The 19,351-nt window shown below is 41.1% G+C and overlaps 1 protein-coding gene across 2 annotated transcripts in view; it reads left to right on the forward strand.

Moving 5' to 3' along the window:
* Positions 1–19,351, forward strand: part of SLC4A8 (solute carrier family 4 member 8) — an 87,910-nt gene that overhangs the window by 51,205 nt on the left and 17,354 nt on the right. Inside the window, exons 17-22 of one of the 2 annotated variants that reach the window (XM_003939170.4) lie at positions 8,595–8,708; positions 11,444–11,605; positions 12,483–12,734; positions 16,063–16,131; positions 17,260–17,433; positions 18,998–19,135. In XM_003939170.4, the coding sequence (XP_003939219.1) occupies positions 8,595–8,708; positions 11,444–11,605; positions 12,483–12,734; positions 16,063–16,131; positions 17,260–17,433; positions 18,998–19,135 (909 nt within the window). Of the gene's footprint in view, positions 1–2,294; positions 3,563–8,594; positions 8,709–11,443; positions 11,606–12,482; positions 12,735–16,062; positions 16,132–17,259; positions 17,434–18,997; positions 19,136–19,351 lie in introns of those variants that run through there. The other variant, XM_074402647.1, reaches the window with a different exon arrangement.

Consider the following 19,351-nt stretch of genomic DNA (forward strand, 5'->3'; position numbering starts at 1 on the left):
TGTTAGCCAGGATGGTCTTGATCTCCTGACATTGTGATCTGCCCACTTCAGCCTCCCAAAGTGCTGGGATTACAGGCATGAACCACCCCACCTGGCCTATATACCGTTTTAATTTGCCAAAAAGGTAGAATAGCCATATATGAAGAAATATATTGGGTATTTGTAGTTTATTTAACAAATGCAATCAGGCCAGTCGTGGTGGCTTACACCTATAATCCCAGCACTTTGGGAGGCCAAGGCAGGTGGATCACCTGAGGTCAGGAGTTTAGACCAGCCTAGTCAACGTGCTGAAACCCCATCTTTACTAAAAAAACAAAAGTTAGCTGGGAGTGGTAGCACAGGCCTATAATCCCAGCTACTTGGGAAGCTGAGGCATGAGAATCACTGAAACCCAGGAAGTGGAGGCTGTAGTGAGCTGAGATTGCGCCACTACACTCCAGCCTGGGCGACAGAGTGAGACTCTGTCTCAAAAATAAAAAAAAAAATTAAAAAAAAGAGAGCATACTCATTTGATGCCTTCTGAAATAGAACTGAGAAGAAATTTGTATTAGTGGTGATACACTATTGTAGATAGTTTTTATAAATGTTTAAGGAGAAGATACACTATTGTAGGTAGTTTTTATAAATGTTTAAGGAGAAGATAATATAAAAAAGGGTATTCATTTGCTGGCAAGAAATCTACCATCAGTACATCAGAAATGGGGATGCGCTCCCAGTCTACTGGGGTATGGGTGGTAGTGGCCTTCAGAGAAACCTATTAATGTGGCCAGTGATGTGGCCTGACCTGCAGTAAATGAAAAACCTTCTTGGTGTTTCATAGAGAAAATCAGCTATTAGGTGGGGCTTTATTTGTAGCTTTTTAAAAAATTGTATGCAATAATTTCTGACCTATAGATGTATAATACAGCATTTTCAAGAAAAGATATTTTTAACATAAATCATACCAAAATTCATAATATGATGATATTGTGAATGTGTGTGAAAGTGTGTGAGACCTTTACAGTTCACTAGAAAATCTGTGATGGTTTGGTTTTTAAAGGCTAAGCAGTTGGTATTAAGCAAGTAAATATTTTAACAAAACTATAACTCAGTTTAAAATATTTGTTTCCCGCTTAGATTTCAAGGAGTAAAAAGGGCTGAGTTATCAAGTGTCAAGAATTCACTTGGCTTTGTGACGTTTGGTGGTACAATGCCAGATGCCCACAGCAGCGTAATATTGTACTTTGCTAAAAGTAGACAGATGAATTCTCTATTTCTCAGTAGCCATTTCCCCAAAAAGTATAATGTTTATTTTTAGTTAAAATAGTTAATCTTGTTTTACCATACCACATGATAACTTCTTGGTATCATGTGAAGTGCCCCAAATTTGTATTTTCTCAGCTCTGAGCTCTTTGCCTGTCTCCATTTCTACATTTTTCTGGGGCCAGAGGTTCATCTCTGACCTTTTTTCATGTATCACCTCCTGATTTTACTTCACTGCTTATCTGCTATGATCCGCAGTGTTATTTTGGACACTTTAAGAATTTCAGATGTGGCTGGGTATGGTGGCTCATGTCTATAATCCTTTTATATAAGCACTTTAAGGGAGGTCAAGGCAGGTGGATCACCTGAGGTCAGGAGTTCAAGACCAGCTTGGGTAATATGTTGAAACCCTGTCTCTACTAAAAATACAAAAATTAGCTGGGTATGGTGGTGGGTAACATGTTGAAACCCTGTCTCTACTAAAAATACAAAAATTAGCTGGGTGTGGTGGTAGCTTGTAGTCCCAGCTACTCAGGAGGCTGAGGCAGGAGAATTGCTTGAACCCAGGAGTCGGAGGTTGTAGTGAGCTGAGATCACTCCACTGTACTCCAGCCTGGGCAACAGAGCAAGACTCCATCATCATAATAATAATAATAATAATAATAATTTCATAGGCAAAGAAACTTTATATAATATTATGAAAGACTATCCTTTCCATTTTGGTTCTTGCAGTATTTTAGTTGCAACCTGGCATTAAATTAGAGTTTCAAATATGATGAAAAGTAGAATGATAATGTTCTATAATTTTCCTACTGCTCTGCACCAAATTCTAGAGTCTCTGGAGTTTCTATTTCAAATTATTCAGTCAAATGTAAAAGGATTTATTGCTGTCTGCTTAACATATATTTGTTTGGTTGAAAGGATTTTTTTCAGAAACTGTAGGAAAACGAAGCAGAACCAACTGGGTGAAATAAAGCACAAACACTGGATTAGGGTGTGGTGAGTTGTGAACAATCAGGATTCTGGTTATGACTGGGATCCCTGTCTCATAGGAGCTTAATGCCATGTGAGCCAGGGACACAACGTCCAAGGCCCATGGCCTGGAGACCTGGATGCTGGCTGTGGACCTTGGGCAAGTCCCTCTTCCTCCCTGTGCCACATTCTCCTCATCTGCACAATGATGTGATGACACCTGCCGTCTCTTTCCAGTCTTGCTTCAAGGATACAGTGAGGTTTGATATGATGAACCAAGAGTAGAAGGTGGTGTGCCATAGTGGGTCCTAGTTGAGCATGCTCCCTGCCTTCTCTTCTCTGACATCTTCTTCAATTTGGGGACAAATGGGAATAGCAGAAGGAGGGGAGCTCATAGTGTAGAATTCTCTACTAAAGTGTGCCTACTGGTGTTACCTTTTAATGTTGAGTTGGATTTTCTAAAGCAGCCCCACTTTGTTACTGAAGTTGCTGACTCCTGTGGAAATCCCCCTACTAAGCAGCCTTACAAAATCCAGTCCCCATAGAATAATGACTCCACACAGGCATCAAAAATGAGTTGTCCTCTATTATGTTACAAAGCCTTTTTGGGCTATGGAAGATGATTGGGTGGATTGAAATGTGGACAAAGGACCTGGGTGCGGTGGCTTATGGCTATAATCCCAGCACTTTGGGAGGTCAAGGTGGGTGGATCACTTGAAACCAGGAGTTCAAGACCAGCCTGGCCAACATGGTGAAACCGCATCTCTACTTAAAAATACAAATATTAGCTGGGTGTGGTGGTGGTGTGTACCTGTAATCCCAGCAACTAAGGAGGTTGAGGCACGAGAATTGCCTGAGCCCAGGAGGTTGCAGTGAGCCAAGATCATGCCACTACACTCCAACCTGGGTGACAGAGTGAGACTCAGTCTCAAAACAAAAAATGTGAACGAAGATAGCATATATATTCTGAGCAAAATACACATTTTATAATAAAATTTTATAAATAAACTTTGTAAAATCAATGGTATAAAATCAGTATTAAGATTATATGCTATACATTACCTAATTTCATTAAGTAGAAAAAGAAATTCAGCCCTTCTTATGCCTAAACATACTGTAATAAAGTATATTATGGCTGCCCTTTTTTCTGCCTCACAAAACAGAGGGCTGTTTCTACAAGGCAAAGTTTTGTATAAGTTCTACTCTTTTGTTTGTTGGTTTGTTTTAAGACAGAGTCTTGCTCTGTGGCCAGACTGGAGTGCAGTGGCGTGATCTCGGCTCACTGCAACCTCTGCCTCGGGTTCAAGCATTTCTCCTGCTTCTCCAGAGTAGGGGGAACTACAGGTGTATGCCACTACGCCCAGCTGATTTTTGTATTTTTAGTAGAGATGGGGTTTCACCATGTTGGCCAGGATGGTCTCAATCTCTTGACATCGTGATTTGCCCACCTCAGCTTCCCGAAGTGCTGGGATTACAGGCATGAGCCACCGCATCTGGCCAAGTGCTACACTTTATTTCAGTTTGAGAGCTGGGAAAAACTGGAGCAAATAATGAGTTTCTTTCTTGCTTAAAAATGGACTTATATGTGTGTCTTAATATATATAAGGTAGATTTCCGTGGAATAAAAGTCTAGAATGTACTGCTTAATTTTACGCATATGTGTAGACAATATTATCCGTGAGTGGAAAGTGGAATAATATGTGGATTGGGTCAACTGGTTATCAGCCTGTTAGGAGTCCTCTGTGTGAGACATAGTGGTATATTGTGAAGTTCTCACTGTATGCAGATGTTCATGTGAAAGATAGTACTTTCTTTCTGTAAATATCTTTGATTTCCATATGTATGGAATCCCAATGAACGTATGTTTGGAAAACAGTGTGTCAAAGTTTGTATTTTGTTTGCTGTTCTAAATGCCTATGTAACTTATCAGAAATCCAGTTTGTCTCAGATTGGGAATTTTCTTTTAAAGGAAAAAAGAGTACAGAAAAGACTATTGGAAGAATCATGTTCAAATGACCTTTTACATCAATGTTGCTTCAGTATTTTGGAGTTGACTAGGCGGTTTTCTCCTACCTACAATAGAATGTGCCTGCTACTTCTCCGTGACCTCTTTGGGCTTGCAGGAAGTACAACAGGAATAGCTTGAGCCTTTTGCTTGCTTTATAATTTATTCCCTTTACCTGAACTGCCTTCCCTGCAGTTCATAGTGAGAACAACTGGGTTTGTACCCTGACTCCACCTTAAGTGTGATAGATAGGACCAAGTCACTTTACCTCTCTGGGCATTTTTCTTTAAAACGAATGGGTTAAACTAGATGAGCTCAGAAGTCCCTTCCTGCCCTAACATTCTCTTCTATTTTTATTTTCTTGTGGTTACCGTTAGGGTCAGACATGTGAAATATGAGGAACCATTTAGAGGTTTAGATGTTATATTTTTGGATTATTACAGAGTATACACCTAAGTTTAGGACCTGTGTCATTTTTAGTGTCCCCACCCCATTTCTATTCCTGCTCCACTTGTCTTTCTTTGTAATCATCTCATTTTTTTCCACTCTTGAAACTCACAACTTTGCAGTTCATGAGTTACTTTGCTACCATCCCCCTCAAAAACAAATATATTTAAAACACTGTCCTAGAAAAGCCTCCCAATCACTTTCAGCTAAATCTGTAACATTTATAGAATATTTTAAAATTTTAATTCAGCTAGAGTTATGATCCCCAAACAAGTGCTGACAAAGCTGTCTGTCACATAAAGGATGTCTTTTTCACCTTGTAGGTATCATTGTTGCTAAATCACATCAGTATAGGCCTTCGGTGGGGAGACAGCAAGGGGCAGGGGCAGGACTAGGGGATGGGATTAGATAAAATTGTGATTTGTATCCTTTCCTTCAGGTCAAAAATCCTAGGTTTAAAACAAGATTCTGGGTCAAGCACAGTGGCTTATGCTTGTAATCCCAGCACTTTGAGAAGCTGAGGCAGGCAGATCGCTTGAGCCCAGGAATTCAAGACCAGCCTGGGCAACATGGCAAAACCCTATCTCTAAAAAGTACAAAAAAAAAAAAAAATTAGCTAGGTGTGGTGGTGTGCGCCTATAGTCCCAGCTACTCAGGAAGGCTAAGGTGGGAGGATCACTTGAGGCCAGGGAGATCAAAGCTGCAGGGAGCCGTGACGGCATCATTGCACTCCAGCCTGGGCAACAGAGTGACACCTGTCTCAAAAACAAAACGAAACAAAAACCAAGGTTCTGTACTCTTAAGTTGGTATATAAATGACCTGCACAGTGTCACAGAGATTTCCTACTCAGTAAATCACTCTGAAAGAGTTTGCATAAGATTCTCTAGACCTGCAGTATTTAATGTGGTAGTCAATAGCTACATGTCACAAATAACCACTTGAAATTTGGCTTGCTAAATTGAGACTGTGCTGTACACATAAAATATATGCCATGTCTTGAAGGATTGGTACCAAAAAAGAATATAAAATATTTCATCAGTATTTTATATTGATTACATACTGAAATGACAATATTTTAGATATATTGAGTAAAATAATCTGATAAATGTTATAATTATTTTAACTTATTTTTATATTTTTAATGTGGCTACTAAAAAATTTAAAATTAGACATGTGGCTAATGTACTACTTTTTTTTTTTTGTGAGACAGAGTCTTGCTCTGTCACCCAGGCTGAGTACAGTGGCACCATCTTGGCTCACTCCAACCTCTACCTCCCTGAGTTCAAGTGATTCTCCTGCCTCAGCCTCCCAAGTAGCTGGGGTTGCAAGTGTGCACCACCACACTTGGGCTACTTTTTGTATTTTCAGTGGTGATTGGGTTTCACTGTGTAGGCCAGGGTGGTCTTGAACTCCTGACATCAAGTGATCCACCCACCTCGGCCTCCCAAAGTGCTGGGATTACAGGTGTGAGCCACCGTGGCTGGCCTGGCTAATGTACTTCTATTGGACATGTTGCTCTACATTTACATGGTATGGGGTAGGCAGTGAAATACCATAGATGGGAAAGATAATTCGACAAAGCATTCAAATGGACAGAAACAACACAAATATTTTTGCTGGCATCAGGAGCACTGTGTAGCACAGAACACCTCCCAGAAAGCAGAAAATTTTTTTGCTTAAAAACTGCTGTATATATAAGACCCCAATTAAAAAATAAAAGCAAATGAGCCTGAACTGTCTTCCCTCAGCTTTGCCTGGGATCTGCTACCTTTGCACTTACTTTTCTACCATCGTCCAGGTGCCAAGGATATTAGCCACATAAGGGAGCTGAGCATATTCGTTTCATTTTAGGCATCATTCTTTTGTGGTTCCCCCAACCCAGGTATTGTTGAATCTGTTCAAAGCTGGCTGAAATACTATGCAAGTCTTGCTGCTCTCATTGTGCTGCTTCTCTCACCCTTGGTGGAGGCTGAGCCTGTTTTCAGCACCCACCAGCCCAGTAGGTTTTGATGATGCCTCCTGAAAGAGATTATATTTGTTTCCTTTTGCACTAGTCACAGTTGTTGTTTAAACTACATCAAATTTTGAGGGAAGAGTATTTGCCTGTGATGGAAAGAGAGATGATTTATTGCTTCAAGGGTTTTAAATTAAAAGCTATTCTCACAAAAAAAAAGAAAGGGAGCTCAAATCAGAAGGAAATGGTAATTTTTCCTTTAAGTGAGGTTTCAGCCAGACACATTTTCAATACAGGGTACATAAATGGGAGGGGAACTCAGTTAATTAGATATTTACTGTACATGCTTATATGACTAGAATACATTCTTAGACTTCAGTGAGCCTACATGGTAGTCATGGGAGGCACATATTAAATAAGTTCTAGGTCTTTGTTTCCTATCAGGACAAATAGTTAACAAGTGGCTGTTTGGTACTGACTACCTTCTTAGGCCTGGGTTAAGTGCTAAGGGGATGCAACAGAAATTTAAAAGATAGTAACTTACCAGATAGGAAGGAAAAACACATGAAATAGGTGCCATATACAACAGTAGTAAATAGTTGGATGCCCACCTGGGCATGTGCCATAGGAGTTCAGAGGAGAAAAGGACCAGTGGGCCCCAGGATGGTCAAGTGGGTTTCATATTGGGGATGGGGAGGTAGTGGATACTCAGAGAATGTATATTACATTCAGAGAACTAACATAACTGTGGAGGAGGAGCTGGAAACCTTAGGCTTCAAAGCAAAGTGAAGTCAGGTTAAGGTACCAGTGATATTACGTATAGCTAAGATATATTTCGCTCTCTTTTGAAAGCTCAGATTAAGGCAAGCACCAGTATTTGCCAGGCACTGCATTTTGTTGAAGCCACACTATAAAGTGAGACAGTCCTTTCACGATGGATCCTAAATAGGATGGGAATCGCCAACAAAATAAAGATGTGTGCTATGGAGGAAAACAAAGTAGTAAAGAAGTGCAGGGAGTGCTGGGGTGGAGGGAGGTGGCCAATTTTAAGTAGGATCATCTGAGAAGAGTTCAAGGAGAAGGTGATAGTTGAGTTGAACCTGAAGGAGATGGGAGAGCTACCCAAGTGGTTACCTGGAGGAAAGGCATTTTAGGTAGACACATGAGCAAGTACAAAGACCCTGAGGTGGGAAGGAGCCTGGCATGTTTAAGAAACAGCAAGACGGTCTGTGTGTCTGCAGCAGAGTGTCAAGAAGGAGAGCAATAGGAGCTGGGGTGGGAGATGTGATGATGCCAACTGTGTGAGCCATGTAGGCCAAGAAGGCCTTTTGATCCAGAAGCCATTTCAGGGTTTTGATACAAGAGTGACATGACCTAACTTGTGTTTCAAATGATTACTCCAGTGGCTGCATTTAAAAAACTGCAGGGCCGGAGGGCAAAGGCAGAAGCAAGTTAGGAGGATGCTACCGTTACCCAAACAGAAGCTGATGATGACCTGGATCTGGGTGGGAGCAGTGGAGGTGGTAAGAAGTGATCAGACTCCGGATATGTTCTGAAGGGAGAGCCAACAGGACTTGTAAAAAGACTGGATATTAGGTATGAGGGAGAAGTGGAGTTGCTGCTGCTGCTGCTGAGGTTTTTGGCTAGCACTGAGGACCTTGGCTGGTCCCAGAAAATCTAAGTTCCCGGAACTAGAGACTCATCCTGGCCCTAAATGCCCCAAACAGAACTCTTCAGAGGCTGGTGTGGGTTATGCTGGCATTTGTGAGAAGGTTCATTTTGCCTCATCATATCCATATTTTATGGGCATTAATTGGGCAATTAACATATTCCTGTTGTTTAAATTTGCTTGCATTAATTCAACTCTAAGATGAAAACATTCTTCTGAGGATTTTTAAGCCTTTTACAATACTTACCTCTTTTCTACTTTATTCAACCTGCCAAAACACGTTTCCAATTCTTTCTCATGCCAGGTACGTTCCATGGTGAGTGACTTTGCTGTTTTCCTCACTATCTTCACAATGGTGATTATTGATTTTTTGATTGGCGTTCCATCACCAAAGCTTCAAGTTCCCAGTGTGTTCAAGGTAAACAGATCTCAGAGTGCTTGGTACACTCATGTAATTTCATGCATTCTAATGCCAAGTTAATTTCAAAGGCCTTTTCACATCCTAATCACGAGTTTTGCTGTCCTCTAAATCTGAACCTTACTCCTCATACCTTGTCATTTAGAAAAGCAAACTTCAGACTTGGCTGAGTTCAAGTCAGAAAAGCCAGAGAACAGAAAAATCAAGATTGTTTAACGAATGAAAAGTATTATTATTATTATTAATACCACTTATTCTTAATATGTTAATATGTAAACAATGGAATGTGCACATTTATATTCAGGACACTCTGGAAACGTGGGTTTCTGGAACAAGCAACAGCACTTTCATTGGGCATCGGCTATATAAGGGCACTGGGAAGGATGAAAAAAGTCAAGGACTTGGCCTGAGCCTTCAAGGATGGTGCCCCTTCCTTGTAGGAGGAGAATGGAACTAAGAAGAGCCTAGTCAGGAGTCTAGGACCCCTGGCAGAGTAATCATGACACTGAAGTCATCTTAATCTGATTTTGCTGTTTGTATAACTCTCTCTAATTTATGGTATTTTATACTATATATATTACAAACTATACTTCTCTCTAATATACAGTATTTTATGTAAGAATCTATACATAAAGTAAAAGAAATGATCAATACATGAGGGCTCCAAATTGATTTCAGTTTGAGAGCACTGACTAAGTCGACAAAGAAGATAGAAAAGCTGAGCTCAGTTCCATAGATCCCCACAGTGGAGAGGAGAGAAAACCTTCGGCATACTCAGTGACTTAGGAAGGATGATAAAGTAGGAAGATGGGAGAAGTTGGTGAGGAGAAGGCCAACAGGTATAAAGGCAGACCCTGACTTGTAAATGCTCCCTGCAGTTGTCCCTTTGCTTTCTCTTTTTTCTTTCTACCTGGGAAGTAGGCGTGTTGAAATAACTGCTTCCATATTTTCTGAAAAAATTTAATTTTGTTGAATTTGTTGAAATGCCACCAGTTGGAAGTTTATGGACTAACCAGTCCCTCTTGTAAGTATAATGCCTTTTAGAATATGGCATTCTCCCCTTTGTGTGAATGAGAACAATCAGCTTTCTCTCCAATACCTAGCTGAGGTCAGCGCTGCAGGAGGAATGGATTTTGTGTAAAAATAGGTAATTTGGGAACATTAAACAGTCCTTGGAAACGTTCCCTAAGGGATAGGCTTACTGAATTTCTGGGACATCTGTGAAGAAGGCCTCTGGGAGGTAGGACAGGGAGAAAAAGAAATGGGAAAATGTCAAAGAAAATGCTGCTCATGACAGGCTCCATTTTCAGGAGGCAGACAAAAAGTTGCCTTCTTCCTTTCCCTCCCTGTTGTACCACATGGCACTCAACTCCCAAGACCCAATCTGAAGGCTAGTACTATTACTAGGGGTATAATGCCATTAAGGGTTTATTTAATAAGTTTTTGTGTTGGTCCAAGAACTTAACTACCACTTAGAGCATTGTTACTAAGAAAACACAGATTCTGTAAACTTAGAAGCTAACTCATTCATAATTTTTGACTTGGTAGTGTTATTAGTCTTTGGATCCTAGAAACATGACTAATAAGGAACAAAATCAAATATAACAGTCTATGCTTTGTTTCTTGAGTTTGGTCAACTCTGGGCCAGTTGGTATCCCTGGTGCCGGGGTAGGGTAAGGATCTAGGTGAGTTTAGCTATGTCATGAACACTGCAATAAGATTTATAGACAGTTTTATTACAGGGGCATTGGAGAGGATCCTAGGTCACAGAAACCCCCAACTTTAGCAGTCTTAGACTCCTTTCAAGTCTCTAATAGCTGGACCCCTGTTTCATTACAGATAAGGAAAGGCCCTTGGAGCAATCCAGTCTAATCTAAGCCCAAGAGATTCCATGCAGATGGCTCTACTTTGCCTTTATTTATGCTGTAGACACACATTATATGGCTCTGGAGAGAAGTAGGAGAATAGTCTAAGTTATTTATATTTGTCTTTGGAAGTCATTCAATTTTTTGACAACACATATAGTTGTTAATTGTATGTTACTTGGGTTAATGTTGAGATACAGTTGTTTTTTCTCTACCCAGAGGTTTGGGAAGTAAGTAGAAGGAAGTGCAGCATTAATGAATATTTCACAAGAAATTGATAATTGAAGATTGACTGATTCAAAGGGGATTTGGAACTACTACTGAGCAAAAGGGGCTTGCTGCCTAATGTGCTAGAAGCCAGTACTGTGATACCCGGTTTTTGAGAAAAGAAAAGCTTTTTATTTCAAGTTTACTAACAAGGAGATAGGAATTCATCTCAAATCTGTCTGCCTGCACTGGCTTTACTGAAATAATTAGAAAAGGTTTTGGGGGTGGATTCTGGGATAGTAGATGATTGGTAGAAGGAAAGGAGAGGTCTGGAAAGTCCCCAGTCATTCATATTTATCTCTTCATGCTACCTCTGGTCCCATGTGCCAAGGGGGTTTCAGCAACTTGTTTCTTTTCTCATCCACCATCCTGTAAAACCAATAATTTCTGTTAGTCATTGGTGTCTTTAACTCTTTGCGGAATGGTTTCAGAACAAGGTCACAGATTTCTTAAGGAGTTGCTGTATTTCAGGCCTTTTTTTTTTTTTAACGATCCTCTCTCAAGAATAAAAAGAAATATGGATATTGTGATTAAGTTTGATATGTTTTACTCTCATGACTATAGTTAACTTAAAATACAAAAATAGTATCTTTTCTCCCTTAGCCAACAAGGGATGATCGAGGATGGATTATTAATCCCATTGGCCCCAATCCCTGGTGGACTGTGATAGCTGCAATTATCCCAGCTCTTCTCTGCACTATCTTGATATTCATGGATCAGCAGATCACAGCCGTCATTATTAACAGAAAGGAACATAAGCTCAAGGTAAAAAGACGCTCTGACCTAGAAGACTGTTATGGCAACCTGTTACTTTTTTTTTTTTTTTTTTTTGGGGGGGGGGCGGTAAGGTCATCTAGACCAGAAACTGTAGAATCTGGATAAAAACACTCATAGAAGGGATTCATAAGGGGTTTCCATTCCCTCCATTAATAACCAAGATTGCTTTGGAGATGAGACTAGAGTGGAGCATGGTGATATGGTATAAAAGAAACGTGGACTTCATTATTCTCCTCTCACACCTGTGGAGAAGGTGACTTGGTAGAGTTCCTGGTGATCCCTATATAGCTATATGCTTTGGGTCAAGCAACTGTATAGCTTGTCTTCCTGAGGTTCATTCAGGTGGGGGCCTGGGCCACTGTTTCCTAGAGGCAGATATTCTTTCATTGATATCTGTTACTATAGTTTCTAGATGGAAACTCAAACCCTAGGATCCTAGGATGGTAGCAGAGCAGGCAAGCAACATCCAAATCTATCAAGGATCTGGGAGTATGTGGTAGGAAGCCAATAAAGACATTTATCTCCAATTTCTATAGTTTCTACCATCTAGAATGCTCAAGATATGGCATGATCTTTGGTTACTCTTCCACAGAAGAATGGATCCTTGAATGTGTAAGACAGAGTAAGCTGGAGACACTTGGAGAAAGAATGAATATTGGCATATATAGGACAGGCTAAGATTCCCCTTTTTCTTCTTTTTTTCCTCCTAACCAGGAGGGGCTACAAGACTCCTCTTGAATCCCTGAGCCCCTTCCTTCTTATCCATACATTCGTTCCTGCTTTGGGCCTGAGACCCATAACTCACTGTTCTGTGTCCCACTACAGCTAGTCTACCAATGGTGACAGAAACTCTGTTTCCCCACAGAAAGGCTGTGGTTACCACCTGGACCTACTGATGGTGGCAATCATGCTGGGTGTCTGCTCCATCATGGGCCTGCCTTGGTTTGTAGCTGCAACCGTCTTGTCCATCACACATGTGAACAGCCTCAAGCTAGAATCTGAATGCTCTGCTCCGGGAGAACAGCCCAAGTTCCTAGGCATCCGAGAACAGAGAGTGACAGGCCTTATGATCTTTGTGCTGATGGGCTGCTCAGTCTTCATGACGGCTATCTTAAAGGTAATCATCCCTTCACACATTCAGCAAATATCAAGGGCCTGATATGTGCCAGGAATCCTGCCAGGTGATAGAAATACAGTGGTGCCAAACAGATACACATACAAATCTCTGCCCTGAAATAGTTTATTCTAGAGGGGTAAGACAGGTAACATTTAGTTAAGAAAATTAATTAAGAAAACAAACATGATAACTACAGAATGTGATAAGTGATATATAAAGGAAATACACAGTGCTTTCTGGTGCTAAAGAGAATGGAGAGGGGTCTCTTTTAGTTAGGATGGTCAGAGAAGGCCTCTCTGAAGAGATGCTATTTCAGGTGAGGTGGAGCCAGCCATGCTATGGATGGTGGGAGGTGGCACAGAGGGAGGGGAGAAAAGCGGTCTAGTCAGTCCTTGAGGTGGGAAAGAGTAATATACATTCTACGAAATATCAGGGCCATGTGGCTCGTGGGCATCGAATCAAGGCAAGAGCACAGTGCGATGAGAAGGAAAGAGTGGGAGGGACAGATCATGTGGGGCCTTGTCAACAGTGGGCAAGGTAACCTTTGAAGGGTTTTAACAGGAGAGGGACATGTTCCAGCTAGTTTAAAAAGATCACTCTGGCTGATGTCTAGGGAAGAACAGAAGCAAACAGACCAGTGAGGCTGTTGCAGGTGACGGATGATGGTGGCTTGAACAAGGAAGCTGGTAGCAGGGACAGATAAAAAGGCATGGCCTCTGTATAGCTTGGAGGCAGACCCAAAGGTGTGGCATTTATTAATATGGAAAAGACTGTATGATTTTTGTGAGGGTTGGGACTGTGATCAGATTTGGAATGAGATGTCTGGGAGTTATCTAAGTGAAGAGGCTAGAGGAGGGTTCCAGATTAAAATATAAATTTGGGAGTCAGCAGCATGTAGGTGGTATTGAAAGCCAAGGGAATAGGTGAGAGAACTTGGAAAAAAGTAGACATAAAAGAGAAGTGGGACATAAGAGAAGAGCAGAGTTAGAGGTTAGGTAGAGGAAGAGATAGCAACAGAGTCTCAGAAGGAGCTGCCAGAGAGGTCGGAGGAAAACTAGGAGGGTGTGGTATCAGGGAAGCCAAGTAAGCAAGGAAAGTGTTTCAAGAAAGAGGGATTAGTTAGACACGTCTAGGAAGATGAAGACTAAGCCAAGGCCATTGGGTTTAGCAACATTGGAGGCCTCAGGTCATTTGACAAGAACAGAGTCAGTGGATTGCATTAGTTTCTGCTGCCCGTAGGTGATTTAGAAGTAGAAGCAAAAGCAGAAGCTCACAGTGATAAAAATTATTTTGTTCTGAAATGAAATGATTATATGTAAGTTAAATCACAGGCCTCCATGTCTGGCTCTTCCTCCACCCCTACCTGGGAATGGGCAGGCAGGCAGACAGACAGACAGACACACACACACACCCCTCTTTAACAGAAATTGTGCCTTTTAAATCTTCCATAATCTCAAAATCTTCCAAATCCTTAGGGATTTAGTGTGTTTTAACCTGGAAACTATGTTGCTGTCCAGTGACTTGAGGCAGTAGTTAGGGGTATCTTATCAGAGAAGGAATTCAGTGGAACTATAGGGTAGAAATCCAATTATAGGTGGCTAAAGAGTGAGTAGGAGATAAGGAAGTAAAGAGTACAAGTGCAGGCAAATATTTCAAGAGGTTTTTCTGCTAAGTAGAATGGAAAAATGGCAGTGGCTAGTATGAGAAGAGGGGCTAAAAGAGAGGTTGTTTATTTTTATTTTTATTTTAGTTTTTTGGTACAGATAGAGGATGCTTTGAACATTAAAAAAATGTTTTGTGGGTAGAAGGTCTGCATCTGGGAGATAGGGGTGAGAAGGAAACTCTATGGCTGTATTACCAGGCACCAACCATTCTGGAGCACTGCCTTGTCTCCCTTGCCTCCTCTTTCCTTCTTTTTGGCAAACCTTCACCCACCCCAGCCTGTACCACAAATGCCCTTCAAGAGTGAGAACTGAGAGGATGGGAAGGATTTCTGAACCGTGTTCCTGTCCCCTCACTTTCCACTCAACCTTACCACCCACCTCTCCTCATACCCCTTTCCCCCTCATATTCCCAGTCTCCCCAGCCTAAATCCCACTCCCACCTCGTCAAGGCACCATCCGGAAGAGCCCAAACGTTGCTGCTTCTCCATGATAGAACCTAGAATGCGTGGCAGTGGCCATCACCGGCCTTTCTCTGACTGCTTCAGGACAATTCTCTTAGGACAACTATTCAGTAGTTCCACAAACAGCACCCAATTGGGATGTCTAGTCACTCTACAGCTGGAACCTGGGATTTTCTAATTCTTTCTTTTTTTAAAATTTTACTTTAAGTTCTGGGACACATGTACAGAATGTGCAGGTTTGTTACATAGGTATATATGTGCCATGGTGGTTTGCTGCACCCATCAACCAATCATCTAGGTTTTAAGACCTGCATGCATTAGGTACTTGTCCTAATGCTCTCCCTCCCCTTGCCCCCCACCCCCAACAAGCCCCAGTTTGTGATGTTCCCCGCCCTGTGTCCATGTGTTCTCATTGTTCAGCTCCCACTTATGAGTAAGAACATGTGGTATTTGATTTTCTGTTCCTGTGTTGGTTTGCTGAGGGATTTTCTAATTCTAAGAATTAGGTTTGGGAATATTCTTTAGCGCTAGAATAAAAACAAGTCCAATTTAGTTTTCAGCTCTTAGACCTTCCTTACCTTGATTCTCTAGGCCCAATTTCCCTACCTCAGAGTCAATCTGAAGATTATTTAGGTTGACAGACATGATGTGATCAGAAAGTCATACTCAAATTCTGTGTGGATCTTCAAGTGCCAATATACTTATGTCGCTGTTTATCCCCAAACCTTCCCTCTCTGATAAGATACCTCCCACTCTTGCCCTCAAGCCACTGATCAGTAAAAAAGGAAACTTTTTTGGTTCATGTTAAAATACATCAAATCCTTGAGGAGATGACTGTGAGATCAGAAGATTTAAAAGGCCATTATTTCTGTAAGAAAGGGGCGTGTATGTGTGCGTGTTTGTGTGTATGTGTATGTGTGCCCATCCTCATGGAGGAGGAAGAGCCAGACAGCTGAGATGGGAGGCGTGTGATTTAACTTACATGTAATCACTTCATTTCAGAACAAAATGGTTTTTTATCATTGTCAGCTTTTGCTTTTGCTTCTACTTCTAAATCACTCACAGGCAGCAGAAACTAATGCAATGTTTCTGCAGGTATTTTGTGACTTTGTTTCATTCTTGGAGGTTTAAAAGTTTATATAGTTTTCAGTGTACTATGACACCAAATTTAATTTCTGGCCTTTCTTGTCTTTTTATCTTCAGTTTATTCCAATGCCAGTACTCTATGGAGTTTTCCTCTACATGGGAGTTTCTTCACTACAGGGAATTCAGGTATCGTGTGGTTCAGTCAGGGTAGTTTCTTCTCACTGCAAGTTCACATATCGTGTCCCTGGAGGGACAGCTCCCCAAGAGAAGCACAACTAGTTCTTGATAAAATTATTTCCTGGTCTTGCCACTTAGGCTATTTTAGACACTTATTTGAATACAGGGAAAACAACAGTCATGTTGGCAGGAGAGTACAGAGCCTTCCAGGGTGGCTTGGCTTGAAGTCATGGCTCCAGTCATTCATTAATTATTTAACAGACAATTTTTTGGCATGTATTAAATATTAGGTGCTTTGCCAGGTGCTGGTAAGCTTGGATCTGAAAGGCTGATCAAGAACCAAACTGGCTCTCACTCATGGACAGATCTAGGTTAGTGCCAGGCTAAAGTGTAAAAATGGGGTGTTTAACTTTGGGGGTACATTGGCAGAAGAGATGGGGGAATAGTGGGAGTTGCTCCTGATAAGCAGATGTCACTTCCTGTTATACTCTGCATTTTTGCATCTATCAACTCTTTGCGCTGTCTTTCAAACAAAAATGAGGAGCTTGCCATTGATAACTTGGGTACTCCAGACAATATAATAAATTAGGCGGATTATTCTTTGTTCGAATGGAATGTCCAATGGCCATTTTTATATACTGAGTTCTAATATGAACTTGGGCAGATTATTTAATCTCTGGTTCTCTTTTTTCCTTTTTGTAAGGACGATCATTTTTTCTGTATCTAGGATGTTAAGAAGTTTCACTTTATCTCTTCACTATAAATAATCAATGAATAGCTCCAAACTCCTAAAAGAACAAGTAAGAGATCTGGTTTTGATAATAAGCAAAAAGATGTAATTGGCTTATTTTGTTTTCAACAGTCCCTGAGAAAGAGCTCTCTTAGGAGCCACAGAGTGGGATAGGAGAAAAAAGTTTGAACCTAGAATTAGAAAAGATGGATTCAAATCTTGACTTTGCCACTTACTAACCTTGGCCAAATTGCCTTGTCTTTTAAAGTCTCAGATTCCATTTCTGTCCAATGGAAATGGTGTGACCTGCCTTTCAGAGCAGGTGATGTAAGAGACATGAATGGGTCTAACAAGGCTTCTGACCCAGAGAGTCCTCCTGAAAATAAATGCCAGTTCCTTCCTTTCAGTTCTTTGATCGTCTAAAGCTCTTTGGGATGCCCGCAAAGCACCAGCCAGATTTTATCTACCTGCGGCATGTGCCACTGCGCAAAGTGCACCTCTTCACCCTCATTCAGCTGACCTGTCTCGTCCTGCTCTGGGTCATCAAGGCCTCTCCAGCCGCCATTGTTTTCCCAATGATGGTAAGGTGGTTTTTAAAAAATAAATTATTATTATCATTGTTATTTTTTAAATTGTAGTAAAATGTTCTAACTATAAAATGTACCATTTTTAAGTGTAGAGTTGAGTGGCATTAAGTACCTTCACATTGCTGTTGAGCCATTACCACCCTCTAGCTCGGGACTTTTTTACATCTTGCAAAGCTGAAACTCTGCACCTATTAAACACCAAATCCCCATTCTGCCCTATCCCCAGCCTCTGGCAACCACCATTCTACTTTCCGTCTCTGCGTATTTGATTATTCTAGGCACATCATATAAGTGAATCACAGAATTTGTCCTTTTGTGACTGGCTGATTTCATTTAGCTTAATGTCTTTGAGCTTCATCCATGTTGTAATATGTGTCAGAATTTCCTTCCTTTTTAAGATTGAATAGTATTCCACTGTATGCAAATACCACATTTTGTTTATCCATTCACCTGTTGAGGTGCACTTGAGTTGCTTCTCCCTTTTGGATGGTGTGAGTAATACTGCTGCAAATATGGGTGTACAAATATCTGTTTGTGTCTGTTTACAATTCTTTGGGGTAAATACCAGGAGTGGAATTGCTGGATCATATGGAAATTCTCTCTTTAATTTTTTTCTAATCCTCTAGATCAACACCCTCCTGGTGGGTTTCTCAGTTTTGTCAGAATACATACAAGGCTTTGCATTTGTGTGTTATGTTCATGGGTTAAAAAATAGCAAATTACTGGGAACTCATAGAAGGGATCCTATCAATTCCAGATGTATTAGGAAAGTAGTCACTACCATTAGAGAGAAATGTATCTGAGTTTAGTAAGCCTGAATTGCCTCATTCCTTGTGCAGTCACTAGGTATAGCTGATGAACACCAGTCCACTGAGACAGGGTTAATTATTTGTTTTCCTTTGGCTAAAATGGCCCTTATGAGAAAGTGGAGCAGCAGTTGGGATGCCCTGGACCTGCCCTTACTGGGGAAATCAGCTGTCAGATTTTAGGCAAGTCACTTTCTCTCTCTGGGCCTCAGTTTCCTCATTTATAAAGCAAGTATCAGGCCAGGCCAGGGAGCAGAAACAAAAACCCTAGAGACACATGATGCAGGCCCAAAGCAAGGATTTGCGTAGGGGAATGTATAGGCAAAGGATCAGAGGGAATAAAGATGATCCTCTAAGAACCCATTATCCCACTGTGAGGCATGCTTGGGCTGGCTGTGGCTGGTCCCACCATGGCCCAGCGCCTGAAGAGGCTTTCTATCCCACTGCTGTCCTGTAGCCTTGCTGCTGACCCCTAACCATCCGCAGATGATGAGCTCCTCTTTTCAATGATGGAATCCAGATCGCTGCTCTCTAAGTTGTAGGGCTGTTATGATGATAGGTAAAATACTGTATGTAACATATTGTACCTGGCACAAAGAAAGCATTCAATAAATGGTGACTCTTATGATTATTATAGGTTTGATTTTGCTTGAACTGTCCTAGTCTGCCATGAAAATAAGGCTTTGCTTTTAAGCCCAAGAAGGAAGGAAATTAGTCCCTTTCATTCACTTTGTTTCTTGATTTTTCTTCAGGTTTTGGCCTTGGTTTTTGTCAGGAAAGTCATGGATCTCTGTTTCTCTAAGCGAGAGCTGAGCTGGTTAGATGATCTCATGCCTGAAAGCAAAAAGAAGAAGTTGGATGATGCCAAAAAGAAGGCCAAAGAGGAAGAGGTCGTAGTCCTTGCACCAACTGTATACCTGGGGCCCTCAAATTACAGACCATAGGAAGGGTCACATGAAAAGCCAGCATGTCTGAAATCCCCAGGGTTATATTTAGGAGCTGGGAAGATTACCCCAAAGATGTTCTCAGCTAAGAATGGATTAGGGATTCTTGCTCCTGTCTGTACTTCCTTTTTTGGGTTTGACAACCAGTTATTTTTTTCCTTT

Source organism: Saimiri boliviensis, chromosome 7, assembly GCF_048565385.1.
Source record: "Saimiri boliviensis isolate mSaiBol1 chromosome 7, mSaiBol1.pri, whole genome shotgun sequence".
Taxonomy (NCBI): domain Eukaryota; kingdom Metazoa; phylum Chordata; class Mammalia; order Primates; family Cebidae; genus Saimiri; species Saimiri boliviensis.